This window comes from Mycteria americana, chromosome 1 (genome assembly GCF_035582795.1).
Source record: "Mycteria americana isolate JAX WOST 10 ecotype Jacksonville Zoo and Gardens chromosome 1, USCA_MyAme_1.0, whole genome shotgun sequence".
Taxonomy (NCBI): Eukaryota; Metazoa; Chordata; class Aves; order Ciconiiformes; family Ciconiidae; genus Mycteria; species Mycteria americana.
The window spans coordinates 148415286-148436495 of record NC_134365.1 but is presented as its reverse complement, the minus strand read 5'-3'; the positions used below and the strand labels follow the sequence as shown (position 1 = coordinate 148436495).

The 21210-nt window shown below is 43.6% G+C and overlaps 1 protein-coding gene across 9 annotated transcripts in view; it reads left to right on the top strand.

The window, feature by feature from the left end:
- GABRA5 (gamma-aminobutyric acid type A receptor subunit alpha5) overlaps window positions 1–16096 on the top strand; it is a 58098-nt gene extending 42002 nt beyond the window's left edge. For 6 of the 9 annotated variants that reach the window (XM_075523495.1, XM_075523503.1, XM_075523512.1 and 3 more), the window contains 4 exons: window positions 6040–6183; window positions 11852–12004; window positions 13400–13611; window positions 14560–16096. In XM_075523495.1, coding sequence (XP_075379610.1) covers window positions 6040–6183; window positions 11852–12004; window positions 13400–13611; window positions 14560–14862 — 812 coding nt within the window. In that variant the 3' untranslated portion in view covers window positions 14863–16096. Of the gene's footprint in view, window positions 1–6039; window positions 6184–7615; window positions 7767–11851; window positions 12005–13399; window positions 13612–14559 lie in introns of those variants that run through there. The other 3 variants (XM_075523555.1, XM_075523545.1, XM_075523562.1) reach the window with 3 other exon arrangements.
- Window positions 16097–21210: the final 5114 nt, after the last annotated feature.

The following is a 21210-nucleotide window of genomic DNA, read 5'->3' as shown; positions in this document are numbered from 1 at the left end:
TTATGCACATCTTACACAGTCAACAGGCTTTGATGGGGATTAGCAATACTCCCGAGATTAGGCAGTCTGATGAACCTGTGGCATGTACTAAATATCATGATGATAAAGGCTAAGAATGTAACTGCACAATTGTAATGAATAAAATAGAAAACAAGCCAAAAGTCATCTTTCTACAGTATCTCTTTAAGCTAATTCAGCCTTGCCTAGCGTAATTCTGAAAGAAAAGTTCCAGCCATGGTCTGTGGATAAACGGTTTGTTTAGTTGTGGAATGCAACTCAAGCATGTGGGGTGGGCACCCGTACACACAGATCCCACATTTCCCAGGTTGCCTTCACTTAATTATGCAGGCACTGCTTTTATGGCTTCCTGTGAGGTCTGTCAAAGGGCTTGGGGGGTGTTTTGGAGAGGGATTCTTTTTTCCTAAATTATTTTATGTCCTGTCTTGCAGATATGAAAACTTATTGGCAGACATCAGTGTTGATTTTTTTTTCATGGGTTACAGCTTCAAAAAAATCAGTCCTAGAAATACATCTGGGTCCCATGGACTCAAAGTTTAGACTCAGCCATCTACATTTGGGTTTATTCGACTTAAGGAGCCAAGAAACACTTTTTTTTTTTTTCCTTCTCCCCCCACCCCCCCGGAGTTTATTCCAATATGGAGGAGAAAGGCAATAAGGGAGAGTGTCTGTCAGTAGCCACAGGTCCCACCGCTGCCCTGTGGTGGGGGCAGTGGCAGGAGAAGGCTCCCTGCTTGTGGGCTGCTTGTCGAATGTACGGGAGGATGCTGCACTGCTCATACTGTTTTATTCGCAAATGAAAACAGGGAAAACAGGGTGCCAAGGCGAATGGCAGGGGTCCTCCAGCTCTCACCTGCTTTGCTGCTCTGCCTTGTCAGACTTTGTCTTAACGTATTTCTTCCCTTTGGCTGTGGCCGCTCCCCTGCTCTCTGTTCACTGGTGTAAGAAAGACCATGTCATGCTTTTCTTGGCAGACATACGAGAGCGGGAAGAGGGTGGGAAAAGAGCAAGGGAGATCTTTACCGTTTTTATATTGTGTGGTGTGTGTTGGATGTTAGAAAGTAGAAAACCAGATCTGCTCATCGATAAACAGATATGGGAAGAAATTACTAATGTCATCATTCTGGTAGGTGATAAGCCTGCAGCCATTTATCAAATGTCCGCTAGAAATAAGTGTCTGTTGTCATTTTCTCACTTTTAATAACATTATACCTCTCTGTAATTTTAGCTGTTCATCTCAACTGCTACCTTTTTTTTTCCCTTTTGAAAGAATGAGCTTAGAAGAGAAAGAATGATTTAACAAGGTTTCCCCCTTTCTTTGGCAAGCCAGCAAAATGACTGTAAAGAACACCAAATTGATTATTTGGATTCATAAAAACAGAAGCCCACTTGCTTAAAGTAGAATAAACACCAAGCAGTCTCACTTGGATTTTTCAGGGGCTTTGAATTTGAGTTTGCCTTTACAGCAACACCAGCAGCATTCTCCCAGCTTGCCTCTACTACAAAGCCTCTACTACATTTTTCTGTCAGCCTTTGGGAAACTCCTTGTCCCTGCCGTGTGTACCGGGTGTGTACCAGGAGGCGAGGGCCTTGTTCCCTTATCAGCAGTAAACCTTTCTTATAACTCTAGAAAGCATGAGCTGAAGTTCTTCAGTCCTTCAGCAAGCACGGCTGGTAGGCAACCTACTGGAGGCTTTACTTAAGTGGAGAAAGGTTTTTACACAATTTGGTATGACAGTGAATAATACCATCTCTTCATTAGCACCTGCTCTATCCTGATAGCAAAATAACATTATTCTAGACTACTCCCACACTTTCAGCTTTCAATATGACTGTGCCTTATTATACTGCATGGGTTATCAGCAGCAGAGCTGGGGCTTTTGGTAGTCAAGTTTGGGATAACTGCAGTTTGAGGTTTCTGGGAAGACGTGGCAGAAGGGTTGCAGTAGGAAGACAACTACCTGCTACAAGTACACAGGTTTATCTACCTGGAGGTTTATCTAGATGACCAGAAAAAGAGATGGTCAGTGGTTCAGCTACCACACCAAGGTGCATGGGGTAGCCTTTTCCTGTCAGAGCTGTAAGTTTCTCTCAAGGGTGTGTATGGACTGAGGGGGTGGTTGTATCTTTTTACATTCACATGCATGTTTTGACATTTTCTCCATTCTTCTCTTTCTCCCAAGGAGGCTTAGACACTCAGAGCCTGGCCCACAGTGAGGAAAGGAGGCACTAAGCCAAAAATCTTATATTACAGCTTTTTAAAACATAGACCATGTTTTCTTATATTTGCATGGAAGATAGATGAGGATCATGTCATATATATGATCCATCACAATAGAATATCTCTAGACTGGGGTAAATTCATCCTATTCCTAATGTGACAGACTTCTGAGGGGGGGAAAATCACTGCAGGTTTGGGTTGGGCTCCGCAGGGATACATCTGTTACCCCCTTTTGTCTTAAAGCCTTGTCTATAACCATCCTTCTTCTCATGCACAAGAACCTCTTGCAGTCTCGCCCCGATTGCCTTGGAGTCAGAGCAGAAGCGAGCGATGGAGGTTGCATAGCAGTGAGAAGAAAAATCCTGAATCCTCTGGGACTGGTCCATCGCAAAGTCAGCAAACAAAGCACAGAGACAGACAGCACTGGAAGGAGAAGTCGGAGCCACGCTTCTAGCTGGGCTGTTCTCCCCTCTGCCGTAGATACTGTACTCCTGGCCAAGCAGTGGCACAGCTCTCTGTCTTGTAGCCTCGCAATAGATATTTTCCCATGAGAGAGGACCTGCAGGCTGGAGTCCTCCTCCCAGGCAGGGACTGGCCTCCAGCTCTGCTCTTGCCTGTCTGAGTGCTCTCTCTTCTCACCAGCTGGCCTGGGACGGGCAGCCTCCCTTCCCTGCCATGGTTTCGAAAGAAAGCAGCCTCACGAAGTATTGCTTGAGCATGCCTGAAAGATCTGGGTGGAGTTTTGGCACCTTCTAGCCTCTGTCTGAATTAGAGATTTTTTTTTTTACAGGAGGAGGTGCTGGGCTTCTCCAGAGTAGGAGCCTCCAACCCTGTACCAGTGCACGTGTTTATGTACCCAGTAAAGGCTGCAATTCAAAGTAAAGGCACTGATTTATTTTAGGACCCCTAAGGCTAGGCAGAGCAGAGAACTAAAGCATCTGAATACTTGTTAAGCCTTACAGGCCTATGTTCCCGTGCAGTCGCAATTTCAGCGGTATTTGGTTACAGTGCTCTCACTGGGAAGCGTCTAGTCAGGCTGAATTATTGTGTGTTGTTGGCAGAAAAGAGGACAAACCCAATTATCCCAGTGCCTGGGATCCTTGCAGTAATAAGGAACTGCTGAGGTGGGATACATCTGGATCATCCCAGCAAGAAGTCCAATGCTTTTTTTTTTTTTTTTTTTGCATAGGAAGTAACATAGGTAAAAATCAAATTCGCTGACAATCCCAAATCTGCCTACACAAATCCATCATTCACTGGAGATATCAGTGCATGAACAACATATACCAGAAAAGCATTTAAAAATGAGGGCTTTCTGCAGCACCTTCTTAGATGGACCCATCTCCTCCTACTTGCCTTTTCCAGATCTGGCTTTGGAATTATTTACAACATGTTGTGAACATGAGAAGGTATCTCAGGTCTAAAGGGAAGGTGAAATTCCATCACTTTTTGTGATGCAAATATTTTGAAATAGGGAAGAAATTCCTTCTTAGCCTTTCAAAGCAGATCATGAGATGTAATTACAATAATTTTACTGCACAGCTACAAATACAAGCACACGGAAGGCGTGTGGGCAGTCCTGCATGGCTGCATGGCTAACAAGGGATGGAGGATTTGTAGATCCTCAACTTCCAAAGGCTGGATCAGCTCCAGCCCTGAATACAGCAGCAACAAGTGTCAGATATGTGACAAAACCAATCCCATCTCATCATTATTTTTCTAGTGACAGTAGTCCATATTTTTTTTCTCAGAAGGTTATCCACTGTTTAATTACCCCCCCCAGTTAGGAAAGTGTGTCCTGTTCTTCACCTGAATCTGCCTGAAACCATCTTTCAGGCACTGAATTTTTCTTTTCCTTTTGTCAGTAGTACAAGAAATTCACCCTGGGTTTAGATCTCTTTTCCGTATGCAAGTATCTGTACTCAGCGCTTGAGTCATGTCTCAGCTTCTTGTCAGTGAGCTAAATAAGCTGAGCTCCTTAAGCTTCAAATCATGACTTGTTTTCCAGTTCCTGGAGATACTTGTGACCCTCTTTTGAACTCTCTCCCCCTCTCTGTCCTTGTTATTTTCATATCTTTTCTGAGGTGGGGACAACAACGTACGAATAGCCATAAACGGTCAGACCAAAGGTGTATCTAGCCTAGCGTCCTGCCTCTGGCAGCACTTCCCACAGATGCCACAGGAAGATTAACAAGAGGAAAAACAAGGTGCTGCTTTCTTCCCTGCTACCTCCTCCAGCATCCAAGTGATCTGCTGCTCATTGTGCTACACACGTATGCTCTTAACCTGAACAGGGATCACTTCCCATTTTCTGCTTGACATTCCTGGTCGTATGAATCCAGGGACCGCCTTAGCATATTTCTTGCCACTGGCAGTGCCTCAGAAGCTCACGTTGACCCGCTGTCTGTGAAAATTTTTAAGTCCTCTGTGGAGCTGCAGCTTTCCAAGACAGCTTACGGGTGCCAGCAAACAAAACTTGCAGTCTGTTGGAGCCAGTACACACGATCCTTCAAGCTAACCTCTTGCCCTTGACTCTCAAGTCCTTCTCTGGAAAGCCACTGTGTGTTTCATCCTGCACAGGTTGCATTGAACTAGGATGTGAGTTTTTCCAGAAGGAAACATTCTGCACCCCCAACTTACGAGTTACAGAGTGGAGAAGGTGAGACATGAGTATTTGACTTCAGACCGCTTCCAACTCCACCTGCTTTTCACTTCCTATTTGGAGAGTAAGCCTTGCCTGCTTTCCAGAGATTTTAGTACAGTGGACTCCAGCCCACTGTAACATGCCTGCAATAATGTTACCTGAAAGCTTTCAGTGACCAGGGTGCTGTAAAAAGTGGGAGATCTACTTAAATAAAATATATTTAAATGCATAGTTGGCTTCTGGATTTTCTGAGACTTTATCTGCAGAGAAGGCTTAAAAAATAAAACCAGCGCTGACTGTCTTTCTAAAAGAAAACTGACATTCCTTCATAATAGCATAATTACTCCAGGTGTTAAGGCAGTAAAAATAACAGCAACATTATAGAGGAAGGAATGAGTTGGCAGTACTGCCACCACCTTTATTTCCTAGGACTTCCAAATGATTGTGAGAGAAATCTTATCACATTCTCATCTCCAGGTGTGCAGGTGTTTCCACACCACCACCCATTTGCTCTGGTACACACAACCCCCCCACTCCTGCTCTCCTTCACGCAGTCTCACCCCTGAATCCTGTCTCTGCTCCTCAGCATCACAGGCACTCACATCCCAGCTCCCTTTATCTACGGCCGTCGCCTGCACGCAAGACCTACCCCCTCATCCACGCGTACATACCCCAAAGTCAGTGCACACACATCAGACCCCGCAATTGCACACGGCGTCACTTAGTATTTTATCCTGGGCATAGGACAAGACACAGAAGGTCCCTGTTGTTTAGGCACTTAAGGTGTCCGAGTCCTTTTGAGGGGGGAAATCAGTGAAATGCCTTTTGCAGCTTGCTGGGGTTTAGAAGCTGCCAGATAGGTGAGTATGGGTCTGAGCTGCTCTTTCCCAAATCGAGTGCTTGTAACAGATTATTTTTATACCTCCACTGTTCCAGCCTTTGAGAAACCATCCCACACATCTGTTATATTAGAAGGCTTCAATAATTTTTGAGCTGGGCATATGGGAACATGATTATATCATCTTTATTTGTTTTTCTCCATTCACTCTCACTCCTCCATTCTTCCCTCTCCCCACCATTTATCATTTAAGCATCCACTAAAATATTACACAGTGTTTTTTACTCATCGCCGTCTTTTTTCCCCCCTTGTCGACAGATGCCTACCCCAATTCTGAAGTGATCTATGTGTGGACTAATAGCACCACAACGTCTGTGGTGGTGGCTGAAGATGGTTCACGACTTAACCAGTACCACCTGATGGGACAAACTGTAGGAACTGAAAACATCAGTACCAGTACAGGTAGGGAGAATATTTCCATCCCATGGCTGGTGATAGCTGGAGTGGGAGGGGAGATCCGCATGCTCCAGTTATTTCGCAAGGAGAATAAGGAAGCATCTGCGGGACGTGCGGTGCTAGGGAGATCCTGTGCAGGTTCCTGGCTACTCAGCAGAGGCTCTGAAACACTGAGCGGGTTATAGGCTGGCTCTTCGCAAGGCTGTTGCTGAAGATGCATCCAAGCCCCTGCTATTTAACGGGAGCGCGGGAGAAGCTGCACGCAGCTTCGCAGCGACCGCCTTCGCTGAGGCTGCCAGCGCTGTTGCTGGCTTATCTCCCTGTGGGAGGAACCACGCCGGGAGGCAAACGCCACCCATGCATTTGAGCCGTTTCAATCATCGCTTTAAAATTATTTGCTTGATGAAACCGCGCGGGGGGAGGAAGCGGAGGGCAGATGGGGGCTGCGGCGTGGCTCTGCGGCGTGTCCGGGGCACCACGTGGCAGGAGAGGAGGTGCAAACCCCGAGGATTCCCATTTCCTCCGGGGCTGCAAGCGGAGGCGCCAGATGTGGCAGCATTAGGGAGGCAAAGAAGCTATAATCCTAGGCCGGGCACCCACGTGAGCCCTGCCCCCCGGCTTCTTAAGGCTCCCACGCAAGGGCAGCCCTGGGTGCGCATTGGCGGGGGGACTCCCGGGGGGGTCGAGGCCGGGACAGAGGAACGCGGACGGGGCTTAACCAGGTTACACAATGCACTCGCCTGGAGAGCATTAGTGGCATCCAGCGTGGGGGCTCCTCAGCCTGGGGGCAAAATAGCCGGCCGCGAAGGGAAGGTGGATTTCCACCGCTGTGGGTTGCGCGGGGCTTGGGGAGGGGAAAGGGGGCAGCCTGCGGCAACACGGCTGGAGCAATTCCTGCTGGAGCAATTCCTGCTGGCAACGCACGTCAGAGTCTTCTGGCGATGCGCTGTGTCCCTGGTGAAAAAGGATGGGCTCTGAGCCGAAGGCAGGATTGTAGAGGTCAAGGTATAGATCAAGTTAGGAACCTGTTGCTATCCGCAGGAAATTTAGGAGATGTGAAAACAGGTACACATACACTCGCACACGGAGTTTTGGACCGAAACGTGAAGGCGCGTAAAGCTTTCTGCTCGAACTGTCCAAACATGGCAAATAAAGAGGGGGGCAACTGAGCTTGCCGCTTACTCTCCAAACAGGCGACAAAGTGAGGGAAAGCTTGCCTCTGGCAGTACAGGGGAGCCACAAAACACAACCGCCATCTCCCTGCTATAGAGCTTCACCCCCTCCCTTGCCCTTTTCAGGAGACACAAAGCTGTTGCTAAAGCAAAGAGATCTAAAGTCAAGAGAGGCATATAGACAGAGTCAGAGCAGCCACTGCTGCAGAAAAAGGATGAGTATGCGATCTCCCGTTAAAGAGCAAAGACACTTTTTTCCTTACCAGTTTACCATCATAGCCGCGTTGTTTTCTGCAATGAACGGCAGCTCCCCTCTTGCCTTCATCGTTGCCAAGAAAAAGATCCAGAGGATGTACTGGGGCATCTCCTACAAGCTCGTCCTGCTCCTCAGAGCAAGAAAACCATCCAGCCCAGGCAGTGAGTGCTCCAGCGTGTCAGCTCCGGGCCCCTTCCAGTTTGCAGCTTTGCCTGTGTACTCCTCAGCCCAGCGAAACAGGGGACTCTTCAGACAAATCCCAAAGTTTCTGCCCAGTAACCACCTCCCTCCTGTATCCTAAGATTTAGGCTAATAAATGCTTGTTTTCCAACAGCAAGATTTTATATTAATGTCCCGGGTTACATCTGGGCTGGCTGGATTCTGATTGCAGGGTGGATCACAAAGAGCAGGACACAGATTGTAACTGGGGATTAGCAAAATACAAAAATCCGATTTTGCACAGGGAAAGCATCAGTCAGCGATGGATTTTCTGGACTTCATCAAGCTCGTAGGAGGCCAGTAATCAGGGTTACTTATGAACAGCTGTCTAAGGCATTTCTTCTTTCTATTGAATTGTTGAGCATGAAAAAGAAAAACCAAATAGCTATTGCACAAATCCAGGTGCTTGGATCTTTTGTGGGTTTTTTGACACACAAGTCAAATGACACAGCCCTTGCAGTTGCATAGGCAAAATGTTTGTGTATGTCATAGGACATTTATGCTCTCCTTTCTAACATTTTTTTTTTCAAACGGAAATGCTGGACCTGCACTAATCCCTTGGGATTCTGCTGATTTTATAGGCAAGCCACTAAGTTTAGCTGTCTTTTCAGAAAAGATATCCTGGCACTCCCAATTCACCAACCACTCTTGAAATTGGGAACATTTTAGCCATGCCACAGAAAATAGCTCTGATATGCACCACCTGTTTGGTGGTTTGTTTTTTTTTTTTTTTGTGGTAACATCCCCAAATGTTATTCCTCCAAAGGAGAAGATATTTGACTACTCACACTGCTTCCAACAGGCCCAACATCTGTTATGTCCTGGTGGTGCAAGTGCTGAAAACAATCAGATATGGGATTTGGGTCCAAGTGGATCTTGCTGCTTTCTGCAAATGGTTGCCCAGTTCTGTTGCCCATACCCAGAATCTCTCATCGTAACTTAGGATCTGCAGTGCCACAAAACAAAACAAAAACCCACTCTTTTGTCTTCTGCCAGCTGGAGCCTGAGCTCTGAAATATCCAAAGCCTAAATAATAAAAGAAGCATTCAGCCCTTCATTTTGCACCAAATAATCCTGATTTTTCCTTGAGATGAATCTTTCCCATGCCTCACTATAAAAAGGACACAAGCATTTCTCGGGGGCCAAAATATTCTGGGTGCCAGCGTGGTCAGGGTCTGTGGTGTCACAGACCTAACGTCAGGATCTTGCCAGAATAGTTGTTGATACACCTGAGTCCAGGTATACCCAGTAAAAAAAGAAGCCCAGGAGCCGGTCCATCCTCATTAAAACACTCTATTGGAACCCAGCATAATGGCAATGGAAGAATGCATGTAAGATCCTGGAAAATTTGTAAGCATGATCTCCAGAACTCCATCATCTACGTACCAAAAAAATACTATTGCAGCTTTTAAAGCATAAAAAACCCCTTAAGACCAGCAGCAGTGCAGTAGCATAGCTCTGTGAAGAAATGCAGCCATTCCCGCTCTAGGGCTTTTCATTAGTGCTAAATTTGTTATTAAAATTGTTTTGTGCAGTGATGAGTGGACCCCATCAGGAACAGGATTCTCTTTTAAGTGCTACGTAAACCTATAACAAAAATTAGCTTTTGATCAAGAAAGCTTATGGTCTAAGGATAAACAGAAGTAAAAGGGAGCTTCGCCACTCCAAGAGAGCCAAGATTTTGTTCTATATAAACAAAAGGCCAACTCAGGAAGCTTTTAGCTTTACTTTAAGCAGTGGTCCCAGGGCATTAAAAACCAAGCTGTGGGGTTTTCTTAAGCCCTAAGCCTGCTGGAGAAAGCATTCCTAGTGTAGGCATTTTTGAAAAGGACAGCATGGGAAACCAGAGAAGATATCAGTTGGAGGAAGAGCAAGTACAAAATCAAGGTGATATCATTATTTCAGTGGAGACGAGAGCTTTGATAGGTTAAAGAAAATGATAAGGTAAAAATCAGCTGTGGAGGGCCGTCAAAATGTAGGCATTCATTTTCTACATCTACAAAAATAAAAAAAAAGGATCCTGTTGCTCTGCTGAAGCTGTGTAGATTTTTTTTATTCCTGCTCTGAAAGCATACTGTCAAAATCAATAATGCACATCGTCACTCCTTAGTGAGCATGGGAACTGTGACTCAAACACATCCCAGGGCAGTAGCAACTCAGAAACAGATTACAGGCACATAGACCCTGCTGCTCCTGGCATATTTTATGGGTAATCCACAAACTGAATGCTCCGAAATAAAGAGCAAGTGGGGTTCCTCCTGAGACCACAGCATGTTCAGCATCCCTGCTTCAAAATTACACTAAATGGAAGGGAATTAGACGTTGCTTCACAGGGATTTTCTCCCCAGTTTCACAGCGTTCCCTGTCCATCTCCACATCCCTCTTCAGGGAACCGTTTCACCAGAAAATCAGGCTCCAAAGAAAGTCATAAAGATTGAGACAGGCTGTCAGGTAAGGTATTTCTTGCTATTCCAGTCTTTCTGTCTAAAATCCTCAGCACGAACAAGGTCTGTAAACTTCATCCAGAATAACGGAGCTCCTCTAGCATAACATATCAGTGCAGCTATACCTGCAAAAGCCCTTTCGCTGTAGACCTGTTCTCCGCTAATTAGCCATATTGTCACTTAGAAATAATCTGCCAAATCTAACTGCTTAGCACTGCTGGCTGCAGATCAACTCAGGCTATTCACTCAAGGCAGAATCAGTCTGTTATATATTTTCCTTTTGTGGCTGGTCTATAGAGACTAACAGTCAAGTCTTGCAACAGAGATTATAGTTATATTTGTTTTCTTCTTGGAGGACATTATATATTTCAGAACAGGCATTACTCTGATTCATCAGTACCCAGCTGAATGATGCATGCTTTTAAATTAATTTGATATCAATGTGAATGGAGATCTGTTAGGGCTTGAAGGGGTCGGTTGTTTTTTTATTCCTACATTTTGTTTTTACTCTTATTTTTCCCAGGCAAAGAGTAGCCTGTTTTTAGCTAGCAAGATTTTGGCTTTGGGGAGCAGTTACCATCAATGAATAGCCTTCAGTAACAACTATATGGTTTTACAGGAACAGTCTGAAAGAACCAGTTAAGTTTCGTTTTTTTCTGAAACATTAGGGAAGGCGACAGCTGGTCTGTTGATTTTGGAGTGCATTTTTTTAGGTTTTTATTGAAATTCAGAGGACCTGACAAAAGCCAGATTAAGGCAATGCTGTGAATTTGGCACATAAAAAGACATGGAATTCAGCACTGCTGTGGCAGCTTTCAATGAGTTCTCCATGCAGGCAGTACAATATTCATTGCACGAGTGAACAAGCCATGGCACAATGTCTATCCAGTAACAGATTATCTTTCCAAGGGCTAAGGTGTACCAAATCCTAGGAAAACTGCATGCACTAGGGGGATTTTTTTTCTGGAGGAGCAATCTGATGGGTTTGGGTATGCAGATAAACAAGACCGCCCAGGATCCATATGCAAAGCTGCAATTTTTGCAGCACCAACAGTGGGACAGGCAGTCCCTAAAGTGTGGTGCAGAAGGTTTGTCTGGACTCGTTCTCATTCTTGAAAACTGATGGCTTGGCAGTTGCCTTAATGAGTTGCCCTAATGAGGTTAAGTCCTGCTGCTAAATCAGGTTTCTAAGAGTAGATGTCCTTAATCGTTACTCTGATAAGACAGTTTGTAGGAGTGAGTCAAAACCAGGCAGGACTCAGGCAGTGCCAGCAATCCAGATTTTTTAAGCCTGTGAACATCAAGACATCCCAGGTGCATAAAAGGACCACAGCTTTTCAGTGCAGTAGGAGCAGTCAGTCATTGTCTTCTGCTTTTGGGGACTGAATGTGAAGACTAGCAGGATCTAGCAGCACCTCTGTCTCAAGTCCTCATTTTCCACAGAGCAGAAATCCAGACATTTTTCATGCAATTAAGAATGTCTGAATGGTATCCTCAAATGGGGGGGTGGAGCTGGCCTGCTTAAGTCCCTAAATCAGTAAGCCTCCCTTATTTTACCCATATGCGCGTTTTTCTCCTTCTAGGCGAATATACTATTATGACAGCCCATTTTCATCTGAAAAGAAAAATTGGTTATTTTGTCATCCAGACGTATCTTCCTTGCATTATGACTGTGATCTTATCACAAGTGTCGTTTTGGCTAAACAGAGAATCTGTCCCTGCTAGGACCGTCTTTGGTGAGTATCCCACTTTCTCCCAGCACATGGGAAAGAACGATCTGGCTTGTGGAAGTGATTTGCTGTAACAAAACCACAGTGCACTAATGCTTATTTCTGCTTAGGATGTCCTAGACGTTCCCTTGTTCTCTTCCAGTTTAAACTCAAAATCCATTTAAAAACACTGTCTGGGCTTTTTTGGTAAAGTTAAGACAAAAATTGCTCAAGAATCAATTATGTGAAGGTTAAGGACAGAAGAATCAGATTGGTGTGATTTGTGGGGGTTTTTTTCCACTTGGGTAAAATACTGGATGGTTTAGAACAAAAAAAGATACATATTATCATATTTAGCGTACACTCTAGCTAAGTATTTGAAACAGATTTCAGTTCAAGACATTTTGTTTATCTCTGTTTTAAGATGTTTATCTGGAAAAAAACATGTAGAGGTTAATTAGTGACAATTATCTCTATTACCATCAAACAAATTAATATGATTTTGCATTTAGAAAACATATATTTACTACAGAAGTTGTCATGGAAAAATCCTTTGGGGTCTCTTAAATTACTCGATTTATCACTAGAAGATTGCAGAAAATAAACACAGTCTTAAGTGAAGGCTGGTGAAATAAAAAATTTTCACTAGGTGAAAAATGAGGGGAGCGGGAACAGTTTATTATGTAAAACTTTGTTCAGCTGTTCTTAAAAGAGTCATTCTTCTGTACAAACCTACTGAAATCAGTCAGCAGCTTTGATCAAAAATCAGTTCAGCAAACTCTATGGGGAGAATACATTGCTTTGCTGACCGGTGGTATCCATTCTAGGTTTACAAAGCTGTAACAGAGTTGAATTTTGTCCTACTGGGGGCATCTTTCCACAGATGAAAGTAGTGGCAGCTCTGTCATTTACTGACCTATGTGAAAGGAGGAGCTACAGCCAAGGAAATCAGTAACAGCCAACAACTTCATACATAAAAACTCCATGTGAGAAAATAAAGTCCCTAATCCTACTTTATTATGCAAATTACTGCTAAACGGGTTGCTCACTGGTTTTATAATGTACCACTTAATGAGGGACACTCTATACATATCATGCATCAGTGTACAGGGATAAAATACCAGTAAGGTTTGGGTTTATGTAACAGCTGGGTTTGTGTTACCCTTAAAAACACTTATTTAGATACACTATAACTAGAGATAATCAGAACACCACAGAAGTAAACACCTGAGGGCAGAGGCTTGGTTTTTTTCTCGGTGAGCAAAGTATCTTACTCTTTCGGACTGTAACATGCAAACACTGACTGACTTCATGTGGCCTTCTTAGGTATCACACTGAATTGGGGCCTGCTCATAACTTGTTAGGGATCTCGTAAGGGCTACCAAACTGATCTCTGCCTCTTTTTTTTTATCTCCTTTACAGGAGTAACAACAGTCCTCACCATGACCACCTTAAGTATCAGTGCCCGTAACTCTTTGCCAAAAGTGGCCTATGCTACTGCAATGGACTGGTTTATAGCTGTCTGCTATGCCTTTGTATTTTCTGCATTGATTGAATTTGCAACAGTCAACTATTTCACCAAGAGGAGTTGGGCATGGGATGGCAAAAAAGCCCTGGAAGCTGCTAAAATCAAGGTGCTTACCTTACATTTTTAAAATACCTAGAATAAAAAGCAGTTACTCAGCATGGCTCAAATAACTGAATGGACAATTTTCAGCTTCTTCATGAAAAAGGTGTTTAATTACCTTGTGGCATACTTTCACCTTCCTATAGAGGAATATCTGCAAGAAAATACACTGCCTTCTTTTCGTGGAGACAGACTATGTCTCCACCATCTGTATGGAGTGAACTGTTTTCAGAAGGATATAGGGCATTGAGTACAGGTGGCATGGGATTTCAGTGGCCAAACTTCTGATAATAGCAGACATATACTATGAAATATATCTCTGCAGATCACTCCCTATGCGCTCTCCCGAATAAATGACAAAGCTAACATTGAGCTCTATGAGTCCCACCACAGTATCCCCAATAAAAAAGAGACAAAAGAGCGGTTCTGTGAAAACACAAACTTTTGAGTTTCAAGCTGGAATTAAAATTTTGGAATAGGACTGACGCTTAGCAAATGATCTCCTAGAGAGAGCTCGTACCCACAGGCATCCCGAAAGAGCAATACAAAGAGGGGAAGCTAGCAGGGACAACGAGCCCTTCACCGCACTCCTTGCTGCAGCCAGGAGGGTGAGGTTCATGTCTTGGCAGCTGCCCATGGGGCAGCAACCTCTGCAGGTGCAGGACCGCGTCGTCCTGACAAAAGAAGCTGCTAATGCACATGCCAGGAGGGATCTGGGTCCAGCCGGCCGCTCTTAGCTTTCTCTGGTGTCAGGGAAAGTTTAAGCTGAGTAAGGGCTATAAAGTCAAAGCAGAAACAGCTGTTTGGGAGTCAAAGTCAGAATAGCCAACAGGAATTTGTTAGCATGATTGATTAGGGTACTTCAATACCCTATTAACCCTAATGGGTTAATATCTCGAGAACATGTTTCCACTTTCTGTTCCTGCAGTCTAATGTTTTATTCTTTGCCCTGCAGAAGAAAGAGCGTGAATTGCTGGGAAATAAATCAACTAATACTTATAGCACTGGGAAGATGACCCCCGCACCAAACATGCCAAAGGACTCAGCCCCATCTGTCATCTCAAACACTGCACCTGCTCCAGTGAAGTCTGCAGAAGAAAAGCCCGCTGAAAGCAAAAAGACTTACAACAGCATCAGTAAGATTGACAAAATGTCCCGGATAATTTTTCCAGTGCTGTTTGGAACTTTTAACTTAGTTTACTGGGCCACATATTTGAATAGGGAGCCTGTTATTAAAGGTGCCAATTCTCCAAAATAAACTGAAGGACTCTAAAGCCACATGTGAGCCATACTTACAAAGCAGATGCTACCAAGGAAAATTTGAGATCCAGACGACTTTCTACATTTGGGCAATATTCTTCAGGAAGTTTTTTGCATGTTTAATAATATGTACAAATAATATTGCCTTGATTGTTTCTACATGTAACCTCAGATGTTTCAGAGACGATTATATTACTTACAGCAACAGATCTTTATAAAAGATCAGAAGACATTGAACATGGCTTCTTTGCTGCTGAGTATCTTGCATTGATAGTTTACAAATAAAATAAGTTATATTTTTTAACTGTTCAAGTGTACTACATATCGTGGTTTTTATACTTCAGATGTACAGTCATACAAATGTAGGCTTAACCTATATTTTACAGAAGAGCTCCACTATTGTCATCTGATAAGTTACTGAGTAACGCCAGTTGTAAATGTGCCAAATTATTAAGCGTAGGGCTATGTTTGAGCACCTTTACTGGTTATAGGTAGTGCATTACTCCACAGATAAAACTGCTCAGCCCAATTTTCATTGGAAGTTAATACAATGCAGTAAATCCTAATGGGGCTATGTTGATTTTCACTGCTTGAGCCTCTAGCTTGCAGTGAAGTGACATAGGGAGTAGGATGCTACTTGTGTAAATAAAGGTGGTGGAATCTTGCCCTTAAAAGAAAATATGAAGTTTGTTTGGATTTTGCATTCCAATGAATTTTCTTGAATGATTCTCAGTATTTATTCCAAAAATTAGAGATATATTGCATGAAATTAACATAGATTAGGAACATACTTGTGCAAATAAAACTTTTAACAGCAGCAGTAGACATTTTTATTAGGGTAAAGTAAATGATGTTTGGACATTTTCCCAAGGAGAAGATTGCGTTATATTAGCAGAGATTAACAGTAAAGAATTACAGTAATTCTGCAATAATTATTACTTGTTTCCCACAGTGAAAACCACTCAGCCAACACTAAGAAGTGTGATCAGAAAAAAAAGATGTGCTTCATGACAGCAAGGTGTTTCAGTGACAATATTGACAGAAAGGTCTTTGTACTGTCCATCTGAAACTTTTCTATAAAACGCCTTGCTGCTGCCAATGTGTTTTTGCTTTCACAATGAATGAGAAAATGCAATCTGAGTTTTCAGCTCTTTCCTCTTGGCATCCTTTCCTTGTTCCAGAAGCTTTTGTAATTTAATCTTAATGTTTAAATAAAAAATGCATTCAACATTTGATTGCAAAATGTCATTCTTATACTGGTTATCCTTTTAGAGAGACCAAAAAAGTCACCACAGGAGCTGGAAGAATTAATTGGAAAGCACACATGCACACACTTGATCACATGCGTGTGCATGACGCATCCTCACTGTTGCTCAGAAAGGTACATGCTGAGTGAATACAGTGAATTGGGATGTTTCAGAATTAGGTGCTGTTTTGCTATGGAGCACCAGCCCCATGTTCTGTTCAAGGCAGAAAGGAGAGTTTCTGCTTCACTTTGAGGTGAGGGTCTGGTCCAGGACTGGGGAGCTCTCTGGGCTTCCTGTGTGTCTTCTCTTTGTCCCCTTCATTCCTAAACATTTCCAAGAAAAAATCTCATGCATCTATTTCTTTTTGCAGCTTTTTGTTTGATGCTGTGGCATTAGAAATTTGCAAATTCTCAGTGGCCACGGAGAAGCCACAGGACTGAGCAGGTGACTGGAAGCTGGTAAAGAGGAGCAAGGGAAGGGCATGCCCATCTATTGGTTACAGTGCTATCCTGAGCCAAGGTGAGGATTTGGATCTCTGTTTTCATGTAGGCTTCCCATGTGGCTTTGAGCAGCCACACACCTCCTTGATTGTCATTTCTTTGTTTTTAAAAGTGGGATAATGGTATCTGAATGCAATGAATCCAGCCCTTTGTGGATCAAAACCAGTGAAAAATTGCAGACCCTATTGGAAGGCAAAAATTCCTAAAGCCCCATGGCTATTTATTTTCTTGCATGCAGGCTATTCCCACAAACAGGTGGGAGCCAACAAGATCTCCTCACCAAGTGCCACAGGGGCGCAGTGCAGTGAAGTGCACACACATTGCACTGGGCATCCCCAGTGATTCACTCACTGAGCACCTCCGAAACAGCGAAAAACACCTGGCGACTGGCAGATCTTTCTGCATATGCAAGACAGACCCTCTCAGCTGCAGCCTCTTCCTATGGCCGTAGAGATGTACAATGAACGCAGTGCTAGGCTCCTGGAGGCTGAATATCCAGTCAAGGGGAGGTGAGCCCAACGTGCTGTCAGGACTAGCAAACACAACTGCACTTAGTCGGGATGTGCACACCTGGGGAACTTATCTTCTAACCGTTGGATATGAGTGCACATTCCTCCTGTGGCAAGGCAAAGTGACCATGACATGAGCGGCACGGTAGAGTCTTACTGTTAATCACTGAGGGAGACTGCCTGCAGCCCTACAGATGAGTGCTTGCTCACTGTCCTCAACTCTTTTCCTGGGTTTATGATGATAAGGCCTGCCATTGACACTCGTGGCAGATGGATGTGTGCTGGGTAACACATCTGGACAAGGCTTCTCCCTAGGAATCAATTTACCAACAGCTTGCTATTTCTAGTCTCACCAGAATAAAAGATGAGATGTAACTCTTGCAACATCAGTGACACAGCATAATGCACCAAACTAATCTTGCTCAACCAGGTGCCTGAGGATGACGGGTAGGCTGATGATGACACATCAGGAGATAGTCCAGGTGATGACTTGCCCTTTTTGGTCCCATATGTACACATGCTACCATGGTTTTGGCAGGTATGAATCAGTACCTGTAAGGTCAATTCTCTTCCCAACCATTCTCGCATCCTACAGGTGGCACAGGCTCAAACTTTTTTATCACACATTATTATTTATGATAATATTTGCAATTGTAAAGTTGGATTCTGTTCAATGTGAACATTACTTAACACTTCTTCCCCTCAGATATCAAACATTCAAGTTACATGAAAAAGATGGTTACATGAAAAAAAACAGAAAAAGAAAGAATCACAAGAAGTTGCTTTTTACTTTCCTCAAACTTCCACAAAAAGCCTCCAGTGTGAGGCTTTTCCCTACATGGACGAGAAACTCAGAGCCATCTTTACAGCATCTTCTCCAGAGCCATTCTGTTTGCCCTAGAGGGTCTTCCAGGCTTGTTTTATTTGCTTACACTCAAGTCTGACTCTTACCCTGAATGGCTCAGCATCATTTTCTGGTCTCCACTGCAGGACTCAGTGCCAGGACCTCTAAATCTGACCAATTTTACTTACATGGAGAGGCTCCTTGTTGTCACTGAATATGGAACTACCTGCAAACAGTGGAGTTGCATGGTCACAGGATCAGGCCCTTTGCTTTACTTTGGTAAACAGTTTATCGGAGTTTACCTGATGTGCAGAGGACCTGATAATTACCTGTCCAAGGTGACACCACAGACATTTTATACATAAATGACTTCCATTTGTATTGACTGTCGCTTTCTGTAAAGGCGGAAAATAATGATTAGAGCTCATTCTGTTATCATGAATTTGCTAAACCGTGTTGAAATTTCCTGAAGAAACCATCTATCTTACATTTCTTGGAGAAGCCCACACACTCCTTAATCCTTGCTGAGAACTTAAATGATAGAAGAAGAAGAAGAAGAAGCCACCTCGCAGCGTGTGCTCCTGCCTGAACAGTAGGTGTTGTCCCATAGTTTGGAAGATGCTTCAATAAGCCTCAATTCCAGGCTGGAATACTTAAATGCCACTGCCTCGCACTACACAACACCTAACAATTTAAATCTCTCTGCAGTCAGTGGAACCGTTTGTGTGGGAGACCATTACTCACTGATGGCATGTGAACTGTGGGAGATGGGAGCATTTCCCAGATCCTGGCTCAAAGTAAACACCTTGGGCTTGTCCTGCTCCGGGCTGGGGTGGCATCTGGATGTGTATCAACCTCCTCTGGTTTCCCCTGGAAGGAACCTGGGCCTTCAGGAGTGGGGTGAGCTGTGTCACTGTCCCCGGTATGGGTGAGCTGGGACTCTGCGGGGCACATCTACTTCACAGCTTAGTCACGGCCAAAGAGAGTAATAAATAGGAATTGCTCGTCATAGGGTTTTTCCTGTATGATTTCATGAAAAAAGAGTTGAAAAGTGCATTACCACAATTCAGCACTGGAGAGTAAGTGTGTGCAGTTCTACTGCCAAATTTCTTCACTTGTGCCTATTAAGAATGAAAGAACAAGTCAAATGCAATGGAAAAGGTTTTTATTTCTGATATTTGAGCTGTGCCAGCTTACTCCAACGATGAATTTAGGCAACAATGTATTTTCCAAAGCTTAGCCCTCTTCTGTTATCTCGAATTGCATTCTGCTTTTTTCTAAATGGAATATGCCCTCTGTGGAATAACTAAACATATTTGTACAAAACTGAGAAAGAAATGACTTTATGAAATAATCTTGTTTTTCAAAAATTCTTGCTGAATGTATAAATTAAACTTTCGAGAAAACTGAATGAAACTGCTTTGCTATTCAGTTTATGCAGACAAGAAGAATGTATCACTTGCACAGCTATTTGTTTTTTAAATCTGGAAATAATGTTCTTTGTAATAAGGATATATTTCCCCTAACACTCTTGCTTCTCAGATTGGAATTGGCACTGAAATGTTCAGAGGAACCTAAATAATGCTAAAGGAGTGTTTGATCAAATTTCTTGAATTCTCCCTGGCTTTTTATATGTCACTACAACACTTAAATATGGCTCTTGCACAGTGACAGTCTCAGATGACATCCTCATTTTACCAGTTTTGCATCTTCCACTATTGTGTTATGGACATTTGTTCAATTTTGAGAAAGGTGGAAAGAATGGAATTCAGATTTTATGAAGCCCAAAGGACTTCTGAAGGATCTTCCTAGTTTTACCACTAATTTAGGCTTAAGCGTGTCCCATTCTGTACTGCATTATTTGCCTTTTCATTGCCATTCTCAAAAGCAATTACGACTTCTCACAGTCATCATTAAAAGTTGCTGTTTAAATTGGCCCTGGCTAAAAACAAAGTGAAAAGGAAATTAAGAATGTTGATTGAAGATACCAACTCATTTCAGTTAGATGAATTTGGAGAGTTTTTGAGAAATACTGATAGATTGCAATGCACTGGACCGACCATGATAGGTTGCGTATGTAGGTGGAAAAAAATGATGTACTACACATAGGACAAAAAATGCCGCATAACTTGTCACATATATAATAACAAAGGTTGGAACCAGCGCCTCACAGCAGTCTTGGCCTCAGTGGATCTGAGCTCAGTTCTTCATTCGCTGGAGGCTGGTGTTACTGATGTCCTCGGAACAACTCCAGCTCCAGGGGTCGTTCGGCCCTGGAGCTCCAGGCCTGCCTGCCCTTGATGCCTGTGCTTCTGCAAGCAAGTGTACGCAAAGCTGCCGAAAGGTTTGCTGAAGGGCTGCAGCACGGCAGTGTCTCCATATCCTGCCCGTGGGCCAAAGAGAGTGGTGAGCCCCATGCTGAAGGACAGAGCTGAGGGCACACAGAAAGTGTCTGGATCTCTGAGGTTCAACTTCCTACCTCAAGGCAGATTTAATTACTTGTACAAAGCAGAGTGCTTCCAGCGGGAGCAACACACACCTTCAGCCAGACTAAACTGGCTCTAGTCTCCAATAAATCTCTAATAAGCCTCCACCTGGAGGACTCCAGATGTAGGAGACAGGTTTCAGCCCTTCCCTGTTTGTCTCAGAGCAGCCCCAGTTCCCTCCTGGGCTGCTCATGGTGTAGGTGGCAGCCTCCATCACTGGGATGCCAGGAAAACCACCAGTGAGGACTCTCCTTCAACATTTAATCACAGGAAAGTTCAGGTGCCCAATTTCAGGAACCTGTTCAGTGCTAGAAAGGGAGCACCCAGTTCTAGCAAGTGAGACACTTGATCTGTGAGCCCCATTCCCTCCCTCTGCATTTCCCCCTTATTTATGGTAACTAGCTCCCTGCACAGCTGCTTTCGGAGGCTCTTACTTCCCTCCCTGCACGAGGAATACCACGAAGGTATCCCTTTGGTATCCCTCAGGTTGAAAAGATAGTCGTCCTCTGTGAAAATGTAGTGAAAGATAAGTTAAAATGTGGATCCATTTTATTGCGCTAGAGAATACAAACATTCTAGTATTATTACAGGGTGTGATAAAATGTTCTTTTGTTAAAGCATGTGCCGGATAATCATGATTCTTACCTGAATGCACAATTTGAAAAGGCCTAGCAAAGGCAGAGAGCGTACTTAAAAGTAAGAGAAAAGCATGTGAGTATGAAGGAAAGAGGGAAAGTAGAAATGACTGAGGGATAATAGA